At 46.6% G+C, this 19,960-nt stretch overlaps 1 protein-coding gene across 1 annotated transcript in view; it reads left to right on the top strand.

Annotated features, from left to right (window-relative positions):
- Positions 1–3,297: 3,297 nt before the first annotated feature.
- SLC13A4 (solute carrier family 13 member 4) overlaps positions 3,298–19,960 on the top strand; it is a 42,415-nt gene continuing 25,752 nt past the window's right edge. Inside the window, exons 1-2 of the mRNA XM_058530833.1 lie at positions 3,298–4,128; positions 9,073–9,201. Of these exons, the coding sequence (XP_058386816.1) occupies positions 4,030–4,128; positions 9,073–9,201 (228 nt within the window). The 5' untranslated portion in view covers positions 3,298–4,029. The remainder of the gene's footprint in view (positions 4,129–9,072; positions 9,202–19,960) is intronic.

Below are 19,960 nucleotides of genomic sequence, written 5' to 3'. Positions count from 1 at the left end.
CATCGGGGGAGAAAACAGCTTTGCATCCTGATGTTCTCAGCTCAGAAGGTTAATAACTGTCAGTCTCTCTCTCGTTCTCATTCCCTCATTTTCCTGCTCTCTTACCTCCCTCAATGCAGACTCTGATATATGCTTTTTTGTTCAATTTTCCTCTTTCTAATGTTACGTGTTCTCTCTGACACGGTCACTCTGCTCATCTCTTTCTTTCTTTTTATTTTAGTTGGTGTCTCTGCTGTTCTATCTTTAGGCTCGATTCTGATTATCTTTGTATCCATCTCCTGAGGCAGCTCCAAGTCTCTCCGGGTTGACGTTTGCTCTCTTTTTGTCTCTGACGCTCACTCTTTTTCAGTCTGCTTGGGGACTCACCGTCTGACTAAAACAAAGGTCAGTGTACAGACAGGCTTGGGATTGCCCAGAAGGCAGATTAGCCTCAGAGTTTACCTTCCCCATCTGTACTTCTCCTGGATGTGGGGTGGGATGGGCTCAGCAGAGGCCTCAATCCCTAGAAACTGTGCATAACCCTGACAGTCAGAGTCTTGCATCTCCCTTGGGATCCATCCTCGTCAGAATGGATCTGAGAGCTTTCTCTTATCACCAGATGGAAAGACCCACTCTTGTAGTCCCTGCCTACCATGTTACGGTATAGATGGCTGCTCCTAGGGGTAGGAGATCTGTGAATGGGAGGATGGTTCCCAGGACCAGCAATGGTAGACCATTCACCCTGCAACAAAAAAATGAAAGGCACTTTTGTACTCATAAATCGGGGCCCATATTTATGTGGCAATATATGACTGAAAAAAATAAAAACAAGAAAGGGATGACCTTTTTTAAAGACAAACAAAAATTTCATTTTCAGTAACTACTTACTTAGCACTATTTTAGTGCGAATACAAATTGTTTACCCACAAAGCGTTTTATAACAATGGTTTCATTTACATGCAAAATCAAATATTATGCTAACTACCACCACCCAAAAACCCAACTTTTTGCCCAGTGAACACTAAGTAGAAGACTGGACAGAAACGGACTCTCCCATTTTGTCTCATTAGTGCCACACTAACAGTACACACCACAATGCTGTACACACCACAATCACAGCCGAGTCACATTTTATCATATTTATTCATAGACAGAATAATTTGGGATGTGATGTTTGTAGTGGAAACCTGCCTGTGACTTATGGAACCATTTCTGCCATTTCTATACTGCTGGAAAATTTTAGGATCTAAAAGTTCTGGAAGTTTTGGCATCCTCGTGGCTATCTCTGGTGTCACTCAAAAGACACTGGAAAACATCTGTGCTGAAATTTTCATCACTCTGTCATCTCACCTTGAATCTAACTTACCACTTATGTGATATGGTAAATACAGAAGGTATTTCCATAGGTAAACATCCAAAATTAAATGCTTAATAAATGACTTTACACAGCACCCCTTACTTTCCTAACCCATGTCAACGTCTTACTTTTTTTTATTGTGGTAAAAAACCCATAACATGAAACTTACCATCTGAACCATTTTTAAGGGTACAGTACAGTAATGTTAACTCTACGCACACTGTTGTGTACCAGATCTCTAGAAGTTTTTCATCTTGCAAAAATGATACCTATGGAACAACATCTCCCCTTTTCTCTCTCTCTCCAGTCCCTGGCAACTACCATTCTACTTTCTGTTTCTAAGACTTTGACTACTTTACGTACCTCATATAAGTGGAATCTGTCTTACATTTCTCAAGCATTGTATTCTGGAAAATGTTCTCTTCATATGAAAAATGGATAGAGTCCTGAAGAAGAACTACTGGTCTTACCGTGTTACTCCCCTTACCTAATTTTATTTAACAAATACTCACTTATGGTGTAATAAAAACATCATGATCAAGTTACTAGGCTCAGTAGAATCTTTGTTATCTCAGATTATCTCACCAAGAAATTTGAAGCGGTTCATGGGTTTTAACAATAGTGGATGTTGACTCCCACAGCTGTTTATTATTATCCAGTCTTTTTAATATTTGCCACCAAAACATCACACATGTGGTATTGTTCATTCTGAGTTTCAAAATCATCACAAAAATGAGGCCTGAATGTAGTAAATACAGTAGCCAGTCTTTAACATGCATTTAAAGAGATGAGTCATCATAGCCCATCCTACAATGGTGAGATAATGTCAAAGGGGATCTGGGCCATCCAGGGTTGCACCTGCCTGAGAAGCCAGGAAGATCTGGTTTTCTGGAGTCACTTCTCTGGTCACTTTCCCTTTAGCCTGGGGGTCATTTCAACTTGTATAGCTGCAGATCTCAGAATACCATTCCTGTGTTGCGTGAATTTAAGAGAACTTGGGTTTTATAACACTTAACTCTTCTCAGCATCTCTCAGATCAAGGCAATGCTGCCAAGGACCACCAACTATAAAAGTTTTCTTTGTTTCTTTGTTTTTCTTTTCTTTTCTTCCTTGCTCCAAATCCACGTGTCCTTTCTGAGAAAAGAGAAAAGCTTCTCCCAATCTGTAAGCAGCAGAAATTCCAGAGTCCAGTGGCTGTGAAGACCCTGTCCCTGAACTTGTCAACTTCTTCCCTGCCTACTCACCTCCTCCCTGCATACCAGCCAAAGGAAGCTCCGGCTTCATTTTTGGTAAAGAACCTCAGAGAGGAGCATCTGATCACCTACTCCAGCCAGAAAATCCACTGACACCTGGGCTGGAAGGGCCTTTGAAAAGAGATTGGCATCTAGACTTTTCCAGAGAGGCAGCCACCCTTCTCATTCTCCCTACAAGGGTCTGTGGTCTTTCTTACAAGCGGACACACTCTGCTGGTTTAGACGATTTGTATTCACCCAGGAACTGAAGCAAATGATCTTTGCCACCAGGGAGGTCTGAAAGGCTTAGCACTGTACACTCTGGGGCAAACTGCTCCAGAATTAATATTTCATTTTCTCCCTGCCACCGGACACATCATCTTCCTAAGTGTTAGATCAGCAAGAGGCCCTCCCAGAGAAAGCTCTGGGTCCTGTGGTCTGCAATGATAAAGCAGAGCTTGGGGATGTGGGATTATGTTTGCAACGATGGTCATCACTTCAGCCCGTAGGATGTTTGAGAAACAAAAATAAGCTTTGCAAGTTGCCTAGGTCTGCAGAATCAGCAGGCCCCTGCTGGGACCAATCTTGAACTGCCTTTGGAAGAGATACCGACTCATTCTTTCCAACGTGCTGATTGGCTGTGAGGAATGGGCGGGGCTACTGCCTCTGTCTGGCGTCCCATAGGTGAATGAAAGTTAAAGTGGGCCTCCAGCAAGATTTTGTCCCGTGACAACAAGGAATGTCTTGGGGATTTTTTTTCTGCTTTGGAGGCCCAGGCTCAAAGCAAATTATAAGTAGGAAACCAATTAGAAGGAAAGAAATTTGAACTGAGTTAGGGTGCCAGGTCCTGGGAGAGAAGACCAGCCCCATCTAAAGGCTGCATCCTCCACTGAGAAACTCGGGGGCTTGTTTTAAGGGAAGGCGAGTACTAGATTTTTTAGGGGAAAAGGGTACAGGGAGAACAGGTAGGAAGTGAACCTGGTACTGCCCAAAACAGGCCATCAGAGAGAGAAAAAATGATGGAGGGCACGATATGCTCTTGGTATTTTTAATTTTTTTAAGCCTTCAAATGACTTCTGCAGGGCCTGAGTAGCAGCAGCAGAGGGGCAATTTTGATTGATTAAGGGGACTTTTGCTGAGCCCTAGAATGAAGTTACTCTATTACTAATCAAGCAGAGAGGAAAACCACTATGCCCCCATTTATCATCTTTTCCCGCTTCCTTTTTGCTGGGCATAAAACTATGCTGGCCAATCCTACCTAAAACAGGAGGCAAAGAGCCCAGACTTTTGTGCAAACAGGGGCTGTCTCTGCCCTCCTATTCTGCCCCCAAGACAAAAGAGGACTCTTGGAAGCTGAGAAAGGCTTAAGTCTTTCTAGACTGAGCATCGAGCATCGCGAGGAGCAAAGGCATCCGGCCTGCCCCGGGCTCCGAGGGGAGGAGGAGAGCGCACGGGTCCAGGATGGGCTTGCTGAAGGGCCTTCTCCGGGCCAGGAACCTGCTGCTCGTCGTCTTCGTGCCGCTCCTGCTGCTGCCTCTGCCCATGCTCTACCCCAGCAGCGTGAGTACTGGCCTGTCCCTTCCTGGGGCCAATGGGTCAGGCGGGAGGTCAAGGAGGGGAGGCGGGTGGAGGGAGTGGGGTGCTTATGCAATTCCTCAACATGATTTTCTGTTGGTTTGAAGAAATGGAAGTGTTTTCCTGGAGGAGGCTAAAATACTTTCTGCCTAAAAACTGCCATTTTTGTCCCTCTGTCCTATTCCCATCCCCCAACCCCATGGCCCCTAGCCAGGAGTGAGATTAAAGAAGGGCAGCAGCTGCATTGGCTGATACGTGTTACACAAATCAATGGGCCAGCCCGCCCTGGCAGGGCGTGCCGATAAGGAGAAGGACACGCTGGTGAGCCGGGATTTGTCAGAGTCCCCTGTGTGTGTGAGAGCAACTGCGATGCAGGAAGACCTCCCAATGATGACACTGAGGGCAGGGATGAGGGAGGGAGGGAGGGGACTGTGGAACTCAGGGCAGGGTGGGGTGGGGTGTGGTCCCCAAGGAGGCTCTTGTGCACCTCGCCTGGGTCTCTGGGCCAGTCATGGTGGGCTGATAACCAGGGTTTGAACTTCTTAATCTCTAAAGTTCCCTCCGAACTTTAAGTTTAGAGCACAGGGCTGAGCATGGCGTCTTGCCCTGGTTTCACACACATGGCCCTTTGATTATTTGTACCCTCTGTGTTTTCTTCTCTGTGCTCTTGAAGGAGAGACATCAAATGACACCATAAAAAAGACATAACTCTGGACCATGACCGAATTTTTAACCTGGTTTGTGTGAGTAGAGGAGCCCCAGCTTTGGCTCTGCACTCGGCTTGCTTCTCAGAGCATCGCCTGCCTCCCTTCCCTTCCTGGCTCTGTCCCCCTTCTTCTTCTCCTCCCCCTCCTTCTCCTGCTCTCAGGGGCTTTACCCCTCCCCCGCTGGCACTGCCCTTGAGACTTTAGGAAAAATAAGCTAACAGAGGTTAATCGTGTTTGTGGGAGGGGAAGAGCGCCTTCCACGCAGCTCCCTGAGTAACTTGGTAACCAAGATTAAGTTATAAAATTAAATAGGGTGAATTAGGACAGTTCTTCTTAAAAACAAACTGGCTTAAATCTTTAGTGGAATAAATACCCCAGCATGCCAGGGAGACACTGATTAAACCCGGGCTGGGATTAGCAGACAGTGATTGCTGCTGACAGTTTTCCTGGCCCAGACACCAGTCAAGTTTCTGCTTTGTCCAAATGGGCTGATTTTTTTTTTTTCTTTTCTTTTCTTTACATGGGTTTTTTTTTGTGTGTGTGTGAGGAAGATCAGCCCTGAGGTAACATCCATTGCCAATCCTCCTCTTTTTTGCTGAGGAAGATCAGCCCTGGGCTAACATCGTGCCCATTTTCCTCCACTTTATATGGGACGCCGCCACAGCATGGCTTGATAAATGGTGCGTCGGTGCGCGCCCAGGATCCGAACCTGCAAACTCCAGGCCGCCAAAGCGGAGTGCGTGAACTTAACTGCTACACCGCCAGGCCAGCCTGGTTTTTGTTGTTGTTGTTGTTTTGACTCAATATCAGGTGGATTTAAGGGAATGCTAACCAAGTGGTGAGCAGGCTGCATCCAGTCTGCTCTTCTTCTCCACAGCAGTATCACGTGCCCCCATGTCCCCTTAAGTCAGCCCCATCTTTGGGGACCATGACTCTAGGGTATAGTGTTCCCCACATTTTATTCTGGGACCCTGTCTTTGAGCTTCTTAGTCACCAGCGACTAGTGAGAAGTATCCACGAAAAGAAAAAAGATAAAATAAATTATTGAAAGAGGCAAAATAATCTATACTGTGAAAATAAAAGAGGAGAGAAAAGGAAAGAAGGGTGAGCCTCAGCTCTGTTTGGCTCTCTAAATAATTTTTGAAGAGATTTTTAAAGCTGGACTTTCTTGACCTGGCCCCTTCTTTCAGACTGAGTTCCACCTTAGGAGAAAGACGGCTCCTTGGTGTGTCACTGTGTCAATAAGAGCACTGCTCTTCTTCCTCCACAATGACGTAAAAGCACGTTGAGGACACCAGTGCCCACAGTCGGCACAAACCAACACGTGGAGTGTCTCTCACCCATCTGCCCCCCTTGCATCAAACTTTAGATTCTGATACTTAATCCTTAAATTTCCTAAATGGACCCGCTTGCTCTGGGCTGGAGTTGTGAGATGCCACCGGAGGGGGAGCTCCTGGCCTGCAGTTCTGATGGTTCTTCCAAGTGACAGGCCACAGCTCCATGTTAGGAAGGGGTAGAAGGACCTTCCTCTTGTTCCTGCCCAGCTCTCTAAAATCAGGGGCCCAGACTCGGTTTACCATACTACAGAAGAAGAGGGTACAAGAGGGCGTGCATAACTAAGACCTGCTTCAGAGGCCCCAGTGGGGTAAAAGTTACACCCAACTCCCAAGCTAAATTTCAGAAAGGCCTGCCAGTCATTTATGACGGCAAATACACAGACCTCAAGCCCCCCTCTAGTGAGTTTTGAATGGGATATCACCGGGGCGGTCGAACTGCCTGGAAAAGGAGCAGGTGCAAACATCAGTTAGTAGCAAAGTCAGGAAGCATCTGATAGGGGGACATGCCACTTTTGAACTCTCTCCTTTGTTTATAAACAGAGGTAGAAAAGAACTGATAACGCTATTCCTTGAAGGCACTGCCTGAATACTCACCAACCCCTACATACCTGCTGACCAATGGCAGTATAAGGAGCCCGGAGTTTCCAGAATATTCTCTCCAGTAGATAACAGAGACCTGTTAGCCAGCAGAGGAGCCCAATTCAGTTCAACCAACATTGATTGAGCTACCTGCCAGACACTGGCCAGATGCAGGGACACGGAACTCCTGTAATCAAACATCACAGAGTATTTTGGGTTGTCTGAATATAAGCTTACCTACTGAATTTTGAGAAGATTGAGAAGGGGCAAAAGGAAGTTACTGTAAATTCCATGAGTGAACTGAGTGAGAAATATATGGAAAGGCCTGAAGGTGGTCTCTTGGCCATTCTCTGCTCTCAGGAGAGTTCAGATAAAAATGACGGTGGTTTACCCTGTTCATAATACTGCTGGATGAAAGTGGCTTGGTGACTTCCTCCAGTAACATATTCTAATTCCTAACAACACTTACAATCAAAAAGTTTATCATGGCTTACCCAAATTCTCCTAATTCAAACCCAAACGGTACCTGGTAGAAGGAAATTTCTCTCTCTCTCTCATTCTCTCTCTCTTTGTCTCCCCTTCTCCCCTCCCTTAACTTGAGGCTCTGTGATGACCAGGATGAGAAAGACTGAAGGTTCTCAGGAGGAATAAGGGCTTCTCAGTGAGGGAAAGACATTCTGTCCCCTATATCTTCAGCTGGAGTGAAGACCTGCCATTCTGTCTCTTTCCCAGTAAAGAGATGGGAATTAGTGGGCTCAGGGGGCTAAAGGGCTTTGAACTCCTTTAGGTAGTTTTATTTCTGCAACAAAGGGAGTATTTCTTTAAATGTCATTCTTTTCCAAATGGAGACTTTTTTTTCCCACTACTGATTCTGTTGTCTTATCAGCACTTCCAAAAGTTTTAACTTCTCTCTGATCTTTCGGCTCCAGAGGAAATCTCAGTGGGAGCTACAGTCAACAATTGTTGGGCCCAGTTCCCATTTCTCAAACCCCAACCCCATAATCCAAGCATATCAGGAGGGAGCAAGGTCCCATCCAGCCAAGCTCGGTTAATCACTCCTGACGCCCCTCACTGATCACAGTGACCTTTTGTAACTTTTTTGTCAAAATTTGAGGACACTTGTTCTGAACCCAAGGGAAAGTTAAACAGAACAAGGTTTGTCAGGTTCCTTGATCACCAGCCAGCTTCAGGGCAGGTCAGACCTGAACCCAGATGGTTTAGAACTATGTATAAATTAAAGAACCCACAGCCAACCTGAGTCTTCTGTACAGTGGCCTCCCAAGTCCACTGTTAAGGCCCTTGCACAATGAGCTCTCCCAAGAGTAAGCCAGTGACCTTTCTCAACACCATTAATCAGCACCATTCAGGGCAACCAGCATTACTGGAGGCCAAGACTAAGGAGGGCTGATTTGTATAAGAATGTTGTACCTATTTACTCTGTGCACTCTGAAGTTGTCAACCAGCAAAGTGCATGGGCTGGGGAAATGCTGGTAAATTTTCAGGCCTTCTCTTCCAGGTAGATAGCACTCTTTATTCCCTTTGTCAGAAGGATGTTTGCATGAGCATCAGACAGGTCGAATGATGTCCCAGAACAATGAGAACCAGACAGTGGTCATGGCACTGGTTCTCAACCAGGGACAGTCTTCCCCCCCGAGGGACATTTGGCCATGACTAAAGACATGTTTAGTTGTCACAATTGTGGAGGTGCTACTGACATCTAGTGGGTAGAGGCTAGGGATGCTGCTAAACATCTTACAATGCACAGGACGGCCCCCCACATCAAGGAATTATCTGGCCCAAAATGAGCCGATCTCAGAGCTCACATGTGAACTGATTACATAAGTTAATCCCTACCCTCAACTACCCCAAGAACCTCTAGTGTCCAATCAACTTGACACCAAAATATTCTGCCCCAGTCCAAGTTAAAGCTGTGAACTCCACCTTTATAGTATATGATTGGGGGTCTGGACACTGCTGTTATTTTCAGTCCCCACCCTGCACAGTTTCAGGAACCAGCAGAGCTGTGATATCATAACAGTCCCATGGCCGTCCTGTGGCAAATCAATGCAAACTGCATGCCAGGCTTTGGTCCACCCAAGGAGCTGCCATTACTTCACACACCAAAGTACGGGCCCCACCACGTGTCCACCACACTGCCTAGCCACAGCCAGCTTCACACTTCCCAGGGCTGTGTCCCATGCCCATCTTTGAGTCCGGGTGCCCACTGCCTCCACCTTGGATCTCAGCTGGATACTCAGGGCAGTGGCCGCCGCTGTGACTAACCACCCACTTTCCTCCCCTTCCAGGAGGCTGCCTGTGCTTACGTGTTGATCGTGACTGCTGTGTACTGGGTGTCTGAGGCAGTGCCTCTTGGAGCTGCAGCCCTGGTGCCCGCCTTCCTCTACCCGTTCTTTGGAGTCCTCCGATCCAGCGAGGTTAGACCACTTGTGGCCCAGCCCCCTGCTCAGGTCCCCACCGGGCCTATGTAAGAGGGCTCGAGGTGAAGGGAGATTCACAAAGCACTTGAGAAGGGGGCTTTTTCACCTTCTGGAACAGCCCCTTGGCACTAAGCCTTTGTACCTGCTGCTCCAGACCCTGAGTTCCTCTCCTTCAACCCATGACCCTCATCTCCCTGAAACTGCCTCTTTCAGGAAGCCTTACTTGCTTAATCACACCCAATTGCTCCTTTGGTCTGAAACCCTCTAGGAACTGTATGATTGGTGTATACAACTAGGCTGCTGTCTATCTTTCTCAGTCTTTTTTACGTCCATTTAGACTCTAAGCACTCAAAGACAGGATCGGGCCTCCCGGGTCTTTGGAATCTCATCACAAAGCTGAGCCCACATGGAGTAGGTGCTCAATAAATGCTTGTTGACAGAGAGACTTACCATGTTTCTCTGAGTCTGACAGTGTCTTCATCCACTTCCCCTAAGAATACAGTTCTGTTGCTTCTTCCTCAACTCAATGTTCTTTCCTTGACTGCTGTCTACCTAGAGTCTGCCCTCTCTGTTCACTCTCTGTCTATGGCGTTCTTAAAAGCTCAACAGAATTTGTAAATACGAAGCCCAGATTGTGGCCAAATTTCAGGGCAAACACTTAAGCATATTCCAAATAGGAAAAAAGAAAAACACAGCCAGAACTGAGGAGCAAGATGAAAGGATGGTCCTCATACCTGGTTCTGTTTGGACTGTCTTGTTATAGCATCTGGTCTCTGCCTAGAGTTTCTGATGAAGACTGAATGGTAGAGATTTGAGAGAGAGGCACAGGAAAGAGGAAAGGGAGCTAATGTTCGAATGCCTACTAAGAATCGGGCACTATACTGGAAGTGCTGTATGAGTTATGCAATACTCCTGAGATCTCTACAAAGTGGATGTTAATATTTCCAGTTTACAGATGAGGAAAGAGGCACAGAGAGTAAAAAACTTACCCAAGATCACAAAGTAGGAAGTAGCCGAACTGGATTCAAACTCATATCCGTTAGATTTCAAAGTCTGTACTGTTGCTTACTATACCAGAAGAAAAACACTCCATCAAGTATTATCTAGCTTCCTGGTGAGTTATTACTGGGAACTGTGGATCTCTTTTCCTGTGTGCTGTGAGGAAGGAATAATGAAGCTGGGCCTACAGGATCCCTTAACCACGGATAACAGAACTTTTTTGAAACGCCAAAGATAGAATTAGGCGATCTCCTAGTTGTTGAACTTGACTGCTGATGAATAGATTGTCTTTCTACTGGATAGACTTAAGTGGCCAGTTTTTTTGTTTGTTTGTTTGGGTTTTGGGTGTGTTGTTTTGGGGTTTTTTTGTTTCAGGGGTTTTTTTTTTTTTTTTTTGGTGGCCTTGAGTAGCCTCAGGTGTTCCAAAAGGAATAGGATCCCCAAAACCTTCAGCAGTGCTTTTATTCCTGAAGATGGGTACAATACCAGTATCCTGGGGACCCACTAAAACTAGCCTGTGACCTGAATCACCAGGCAGTCACGCCAATTTTCCTCCTTCCTTTGTGGAAGAAGAATAGAGAGTTTGGGTCTGTGTGTGCCCAGAAGAACAATCAACCTTCAATATAGCTTTTCTTAAGAGGAGTGTATGAACTTGTTCTGTAGGTTTCTCTTTAAAATTGTAAAACCAAAAGCCAGTGAGTCAAGGGATGAAAGTAGAGGTCAGAGAAAAAATGAAGTTATAGAGGGGCCGGCCCCGTGGCGTAGTGGTTAAGTGCACGCGCTCCACTGCTGGTGGCCCGGGCCCAGATCCTGGGAGCACGCTGATGCACCGCTTGTCAGGCCATGCTGTGGCGGCGTCCCATATAAAGTAGAGGAAAATGGGCACGATGTTAGCCCCGGGCCAGTCTTCCTCAGCAAAAAAGAGGAGGATTGGCATGGATGTTGGCTCAGAGCTGATTTTCCTCACAAAAAAAAAAAAAAATGAAGTTATAGAAAGAATTGAACCTTAAGTAACATTTTAAAGTGAGCTAATAATTGAGAGACTTAGAGCTTTGTATTTCACTACAGGCAGCCCCAAAGCCAACAGCAGGCCTCAGCCTTAAAGTAGATGATATCTCTGTTTCTCCAAGGGCTGCCTGCCATGTCAGTCCCCCCAGTGGGTGGGCCAGTCAGCCCCTCTGCATAGTAGAGAAGTTACTAGGCAACAGTTCATCCAAGGGCCCGCCCCTTTGCACAAACAGGAAGGCCAAACCTAGAAGGAATCTAGGAGACAGTAGTTTTTGAGGGTAACATGACTGTGAGGAGAAAAGGAAGACTGTCCGGTGAGAGACTGGGCGTTGTTATTGCTGAGGCTGGAGATGGGAAACCTTGGAAGAGCTAGAGGGCAAAGTTTAGCATTTTAGGTGAAAAGTCCTACCCCATCTGTCTGATAAAGTGGTTTTGGCTGGTGATGATATTTAGCAGTTGGGCTATAGCAAGCAGCTTAGGCCAAATATAGTCTGTTTAGCTGAGCTTCTACACTCAGATTCGAGGAAAATGCCAATAAGGTAGAGGATGTGGGTTAGAGCCCTTTGTGAGCCAGTTACCATTGCAGACAGAAAACACCTACTCCACAACCACAGGCCAAACTCTTACACCAGCGTGTGCTATGGCTCACCGAAAGAAGCTGGGCTGGGCATCTGCAGAAGCCCCCTCTTGCAGACAAATCATCTACTTGTCACTCCGCAAACCCCCCTTGTGCTTGCCCAGCCCCTTGCTGTGACTCAGGCCATTCTTCCACCTTGGAAAGTTCTCTCCAATTCCTTCAATTTTTAAAATACTACCCAATTACCCTCTTCGGTGGAGCCTTTCCAAAGACCTTGGCTAAAAGTGCTGTTCCCTTCCCTTGGATAAATGTACCATTTATCCTTTAAATGGTACATGAGATACAGGAGATAGAAACATTCCACAGACATGTCCTCTCTCCACCAAGAGTCATACCCCCTGGGATTTATGATAATGACGTCTTATGGCCTGTATGCAGGCCATCCTTGCACTAGCCCTCAGTTACTATTTCTTGATTACAGTGTTTCCTGATGGTGTATCAATAGTGTACTCTCCATATGAAGGAAGGCATGTGAATAGGATCAGTATGACTCTGGGACTGTGGCTTTTGTCCCTCATGTTATTCACTCAACATTCAGAAAAAATTTTTCTGAGTTCTGTTCCTAACATGTGCAATACAGGATGTTACAGGTACCCAGAAGGTGGCAAAAGTGAAACACATAATTCCTGCGTTTTTGAATCTCACAGCAGACACTTCTGAGTTTCCCACTGTCGGCTAGATGTGTGCACATAAATGGTTAGGGTTTTTTGTTTGGTTTTTTTTTTGGTAAGGAAGATTGGTCCTGAGCTAACATCTGTTGCCAATCTGCCTCTTTTTGCTGAGAAAGATTAGCCCTGAGCTAACATCTGTGCCAATCCTCCTCTATTTTTTGTATGTGGGACACAGCCACAGCATGGCTTGACGAGCAGTGCGTAGGTCTGCGTCCAGGATCCGAACCCATGAACCCCGGGCCACTGAAGCAGAGCGTGCAAACTGAACCACTACACCACTGGGCTGGCCCCAGTAAATGGTTAGTTTTTATGGTGACATGTTGGTCAGCAGGTATTGAGAGTTGTCTGTGTGCAAAGCTTAGACTGCCTTCTCTCTGCGGAACTGAGGTGCTGAAAGAGACACGAAATGGTAGAAATGACTCCTGACCTTTGGAAGTTTCCATTCTAGCAGACAGCAAGTGTAAACCAAATGGAGAAACACAGAAGACCCTTTGCAGTAATGCCTCATTTTCTGGCATTGCAGAGAATTTACACAATTCCCCATGAGGGACTGTTCTAGATAAATGAAATTTAACCTATCAAGTGCCTAAACTTTACATTGACCACCTTTTGATTGAGGTCTTTCTAAAAGGCTTTATAATTTCCCTGGCCTTTTAAACAGAAGTTATTGAACATAAATTAACTTTTTCTTTGGAGACTTCAAAATTTCTGGGGAAAAAAATTTTCTTAATCAGAGAAGCCGATGTGGGCTGGATGCTAGCACAGTTGAGTAAACTGAGTGCTGGTTGAACAGCTGAACCTAAAGAATCTTGAGTAACATACTGGCACTGGACTGGAGAGAGAGCTCAAATGAAAATATAAAAGGCGTGTTATTGGATTTGCAGATGACTCAAAGATGGATGGGCTAGCCAATGTACAGTGACAGAATCAATGTTGATACCATGAGACAATGAACTGAAACTGACAAAATGAAGTTTAATAAGGATAAACGTTAGCAGTTTGTGTGAAAAGACACTTGGCTTTTAGTTGAGTACAAACTCAGTATGTCATCAGTTCAATGTGGCTGCCAGAATTTCCACCATTTACCATAAGCCAGGCACTATGGGAGGTCCTTTACATGCATTGTATCCTTTAATCCTCTATAGAGTAGCTATTATTTTTATTTTCACTTTACAGAGGAGGAAACTGAGGTTCAGAGAGGTTAAGTAACTTACTCAAGGTTACACAGCTAGTAAGTAGTAGAGCCAGGACTTGAACCCAGGATTGTATGATTCCAGAACTTGTGCTCAGAACCACTGACCAATCCGTACTGAAATCTGCTGACTTAACAAACATCTGTGTCCAGAGCATCAAATTCTGGATAAGGAGGTCATTCAGAGGTGGGTAGCCAAGACGTCAAAACTCTAGAACGTGAGTCACATGAGGAATGAAGAGAAGACTCCAGAGAGGTGTGATTTCTGGCTTCTGCAGCTCAACATGCCAGGCTCAAAGGGTCAAACCAGAACCAAAGCCTCAGAGCGCCATGAGGGAGGTCCCGCTCTGTGGGAGGAAAGACTCTGAAGTGGGCCGCCATGCGTGGTCCTCATGTTCCTGTCCCTGAAGTGAAGCCAGATGACACGTCAGGGACGTTAGAGACAGACTTCACATCTTGGGAGGGGGTTGGATGCTAAGGTCCCTTTGACTTTAGGATTCTCTGATCTTGTAAGCATCCACTACTTCCCTCTGCTGGTATACAGAGCTCGGGCCTATATTTTAGATTTTTTTTTAGTTTTTTTTGTTTTGCCTCCATTGTGACTCTCACTGCTGTCCTATCTGCTTCTGAAGTCGTCTAAGCCCTTCTAATGTGTTACCATAGCCTGGGACAGTACAGTGTCAATCAAGCTAGCCAGGACTTACTGTTTACAGGAGAAGGGTGTAGGAGTGGGGGTGAAGGGGCTCTCCGGGAGAGTAAACAGCATGCTTTAAATGCTGGGGCTTGGGAGTAGTCTCCAGGATGCCAGGGTCAGGTACTACTTCTGGTAATGATTGCCTCTGCTCTCTCTCTCTACCCCTCCCCCCCCCCACACACTCATCCATCCTCCGCTGTCTCAGTGGCCCTGCACTGCAGGCCCCCGGCAAGTCTCATTCAGATTCTGCTTCCTGCCAGAGCAAGAGAGGCAGTGAGCAGCTCCAGCTGGGTTAACAAAACAGCCTTTGCAGCCAAATGACGCTAGAGTCTGATGTCATGAATCTGCTTCCCGGTTTGTTCCTGATCTTTCTGACCCGCTGGATCAGGAGACCAGTGCCTAGACCCTGACTTTCTCTGTTTGTTTAAACTGGGGGGCATTTTATACGCTGCTCTCCACTCGGCCTCTCTGGCCTCTACTCACCATGGAGGCTGACCCCCTGCGTACAGGCCAGTGGCGATGTAGGCTGAGCATCCAGGCCCGGCCACTTGCCTGAACCCAGGCTGCCCATCACCCACAGTCATCCAGACACAGCCCAGAGCTGAGCTCCACATCCACGCCTTGAGTGGGGCCTGGAAGCAGGAACCTACAGATGTTGCAGCCCTTTGAGGCCAAGCTAATGTTTCTGTGGGAAGAGCTACTCCCGACGTTTGAGCCAGCCCCTTTGCCTCTGGGCTCACAGCCCAGCCCCCAGCCTTAGGTTCTTCCATTGTAGCAGTTCCTACAGTTCCAAAAAGAAACTGGGAGCACTTTATGAGTCCGCAAGTCAGCATCTCCAGCTGTGCAGGAGCTGCACTGACTTCTGGACCAGATCAGCACCCATCCGGGTTTCTCTGCTGTAAACTTCTCTAGGGTACAGTTTGCAAAGAATTCTTCTTAAGCAACAAAACCTTTTCTTTAAACCAAATCTTAGGAGACTCAACATGTAAAACAGATGGAAGAGGAAGTCCTACCCAAATTGAGAATGGGGGCCCAGAGCCCTGGCTGCTTGGACCCTTCCCTCCCCATACCTCATGGCCAGCCCCTTCCCACCGGGGCCCCTGAAGTTTCAGAGACAGTGAGTGTAGTTTGAAAAGCTCTGTCCTTGGGGAATGCAAATCAGGTAAATTAGGAGAGTGTCTGAGCCCACACAGACTTACCCACAGAAACAGCATTCCTGCCCCCAGGGAAGGCCGGGAGCCGCCACACTGGATCTGGCTGCATTGCTGGGGCACTAGCTGGAATGCTGTGGTGTGGGGCTTCACTCTGACTGGCGGCTTAGCTCAGCACTAGGAGAGAGCCAGCCCAGGTGACCCCTCCTGGGGTCTAGAGGATTTCACAGCAAAATTGCTCAGATGACCCAAAAAATCCTCAAAACAGGTCCATTGCCAGAGGCCACCACTGGTCTCCTGAGGGGTTGCCACATTCCCGCCATTTGAAGAGGCCCACCCACAGCTGACTTGCAAAGAGAGCCTGGGTCTGTGCGGTCGGCAACAGGGGATGGGACTCACTCATGCCACCAAGTGCCCACATCAGAAGAATGGACACAGTCGGATGCACACATCCTGCTGGTCTGTTCTGGCTGCCGCTACCGTGAGCAAGTAGAGTGGCAATGCGGAAAGGGGGAGGATCCAAGTTGGGAGCAGGGTAGAACTGAGTTTGAATCCAGTTTTGTCACTAACTGGTCTTGAGCAAGTCGTGTAACTTCTCTAAACTGCCATTTACTCATCTGAAAAATGAGAATAATGGAAATACCTACCTCGTGGGGAGATGTGAGGATTTTAGACAATGCTGAGTGTGCAAGTGCTATCACAGCACCCAGAGGCATGAATGATTGGTGGGTCTGTCTCTGTCTTTCTTGGTGGATGGTGGACGTGGCCCCAGGGAGGAAGACTCAAACATTCTTAGTGAGAGAAGCACTGATCTGAGATTAATGTCCAGATTTCCATTCTCCTCAGACTTCTAGGAATAGAACCCCAACTCCCCCCTCCCCTTTTAAAAAAAATTTTTTTTAAGTTATAAACCTAACATATCTAGAGAGCAATAAATAATTCTGTGTCCACAGAAAGTAGTGTTTTTAAAAGCTCACTACTAACGATGCTGCCTGCAATTCACTAACAATGAACTAGTTAGTTAACAGACCACATTCGCCAACACTTCTGTCCTTGTGTTTTTGCATCCAGGCTGGGTCCAAAAGCTCTTCCAAAGCACCCAGCCTTCACTTAAGAAAACGTGGAGGAATCTTTGTTTTTTAGGTCCACTTGTTCCCTCTTAATTCATTTCTTTCTCTTATTCCCTCATTTGGTCACGCTGGCCTACGCGATTCCTAACCCTCAATCTCATCTTGAAGATTTTTATCTTTTTTACTTCTTTAATGATAATAATGGACATTCACTGAGCACTTCCCACATGCCAGACTGTTCCAGGAGCCTGCCTGCGTTATCCTACTGAAGGCCCATGTCATGACGCTGTGTATCATTACTGTCGCCACTGAAAAGCTGGAGTAACAGGACACAGGGGCTCAGTAGTTTGTCCAAGCGCATACAACTCATCTGTGGGGGGCAGCCATTTAAACCCAGGTAGCCAGAACTCAGCCCAAAGTATTGCCATTCTCTGCTCCACCTTTTCACAGAGCCCCTGTCTTCAAACCACAGCCCAGAAACACCTCTGTTCTCCAAGCTCAGTGGTTTGGCATACCTCAGAAAACCACAGAGCAGAAAAGCAGAAAGGCAATAACACCACCATTGCAAACGTCACAAAATCCATGCACTCACAAGCTTCGTTATCTAGTTTTCCAACTCACAGAATATTAGTCTTGGAAGTTAGATAGCGAGGAAAGGGATGCTCGTGGCAAGCATGAGTATGCAACACGTTTTAGAAAACGATTAAAATAATCCTCCAGAACCCTGGAACTCTGGCATTCCCAGAGGGGTTCTGAAAAACCAAGGTTTTATTGTAAAAGAAAAATCAATGGACTAGAAAACTAACAAACACCACCATTGGACAGGATTTTATTCATAATAGGGAAAAGGCAGCCTTGTGCCTGGGCCCTCTCTGTGTGCTAACGGCCTCAGACCAGGCCAGCCTTTGTGGGGACCGCTTAGTGACAGGAAGAGCCACCAGGAATCCTGGCTGTCACTGTGGTGGGCCATGCTAGCTGGTTTGCACGTGTCCTTTAATCTTCACAACAGCTTTACAAAAGGTAGGGACTCACAGAATCCTCATTTTTTTTAGATGAGAAAAATGAAGCCCAGAGAGGTTGAATAATTTGCCCAGGGTCACACAGCTGAGTCCTGGCTGACTCCAGAGCCCTCTCTCTTCCCCCATTTGACTGTGCTACCTCATTATCACAAACTACACCCAGGCTGCAGCGGCCAAGCACATGGCATCGCTTACAAGGGGGCAGGAAGGCACGTGAATAGACATGAGCCCACCAAACACCAAATAAGAAAACAGCACAGGGCCAAGATCCAGCTAAAGCTGGGCCTGGGGCTTACACTGGCCAGGCCCAGGTATTTAAGGCCAGTGTCAGGACTGTGATTATGAATGAAGATGACAAATGTGTGCTGGCCTGTGCTATCAGGGAGACCAGGAAAATTGCCCTAGAGTTGGATTAGATGAGCGGTTTCCAGCTGGCCCATCCTAAGTGGCGTGTTGTCTAGTAGCTTCAGATTCAGATAGACCTGGATTGATATCCCGACTCCACCCCTCACACTGTGACCTTGGAAACCTTCCTTAACCTCTCTGAGTCTGTTTCCTCACCTGCAAAGTGAGACACCAACAGTACCTCCCTCCTAGGACTGTTGTGGGGCTTAAGGGAGACAGCGAATGCAAAATGCAAAATTCCTGGTATGTAGAAGGCGCTCTATACATGTTGGCTCCTTTCTCCTTCGCTTTAAAAGGAGCTCAGAGAAAGTAACCCCATCTGTCATGTAGGCTCTGAGCCTCCTAAAAGGCCATCGCAAACTGGTGTTCTATTATGACACGTGCCAAAGAGGCAGAAAACTAAAATGCCATCAGTCAGTCCCCTGGGGAAGTAACCCTGGTACCAGTGACTCTTTAAAAGCTTTGCAGAGGGCTGAGAGTCATGGGGCCATGGAGAGACTGTCACCCAGGACAACATGGCTCATGTCTTCTGTGCGTTTCCCTCCTCAGTAGACAGAGGAAATTAAAACACTGCTTCTGCCACAGAGCTGCTTCCTACAAGCCTGGGTAGGTAAGGTGCAGTGAGAGTGGTCCTAGGCCCCCAGCTCAGCATAGCCCTCAGGGTTCCCAGCGGTGCTTCCACCTCTCGCTAGGGGGCAGCATCTCCACCCATGGTCACAGCCCAGAGGCCTTCCTGCCCCTCCCAGAGGGGACTCTGCCCCAGAAACACAAGCCCAGCAGAGCAGGGGGCCTTCTCTGCCCTCTGGGAACATTAGTGACAGTGTAAGTGGGGATTGGGGTTGAGGACAGACCTAGATGAACCACAAGCAGAGGGCTCTGCTGCCAGGAAACGGTCACAGAGAGGAGAGATGATCCTTCTGCTACACAAACCTGATCAACCAGATGAACGACATCTCCATCTCTGTGGGGCCAAAGAGAGAAGGGGGAAATGGAGCAGTTTGCCTTTCTTTTGGCTTTTATGTTATCCAAGTGTTAACGTGCAGAGTTTAAAAATCAAATAATACTGAAAAGCTGATAATGAAAAACCAACAGTCGCCTTTCCCACCCACCCCCACTGCACCCCCTACCAAGTCCCACCTCCCCACCCCCAGAGTCAACAACTTTTAACCTTGTTAACTGCTTCTGCTGGTATTCAAGTCCACATCCCTACATGTTATTCTTTGATTAATTCTCGAGTTATCACTCTTAGATATTATCAGTTGACTTCCAATTACTGCAGATGAGGCTTTTGTTCTCCTACATGCCCCAGTTCCCCTGCCTCCATCCTCCCAATACAGGAATATCACCATTTTTAATTCCAAAATCAAAGTTTAACAGTATGATTATGTAAATATTGTTTACTTCAAATGCTACATATTTCACTATACATCTCCTTCCCTGTTCAATTTTTATTTTTCCTGCAGTTAAAAGTGTTCTTGTTTTCTCACTTAAGAGGGTTTCTAAATCAGAGGTTAAAGTTTTCTATATCTTTTCCTCTCAGTTTCTGTCATGGTTCCATTGTGGGGAACAGTTCTCATGTATGTGACAAATATTTATTGAGCATCCTCTTTTGTATATTGTTCTACTCGGTGTGAAGAGATCTAGAAAGAAACATTGTGTTGTCCTTTTGCAGCCTAAAATTTAGTTAAGAGAAAAGAGAGCTACACATAAAAAAAATAAACAATACAGTCATGCAGCAACAATTCAAGCATTGCCCTAGTGCTCTGTGAGGTGTGGAATTCATGGTGCCCACAGGGAATGTTCTAGAGTCAGAGACCAGAGTCACAAGGAAGGTTTTCTGGAGGGCACCAGACCTCAACTGGCTTTGAAGTCTGATTGGTCTGTGCAGAGATGAGAAGAGAGCATTCCAA

This window comes from Diceros bicornis, chromosome 3 (genome assembly GCF_020826845.1).
Source record: "Diceros bicornis minor isolate mBicDic1 chromosome 3, mDicBic1.mat.cur, whole genome shotgun sequence".
In the NCBI taxonomy this organism is placed as follows: domain Eukaryota; kingdom Metazoa; phylum Chordata; class Mammalia; order Perissodactyla; family Rhinocerotidae; genus Diceros; species Diceros bicornis.
Note: the sequence above shows the minus strand (reverse complement) of the source record. Positions and strands in the feature narration are given on the sequence as shown.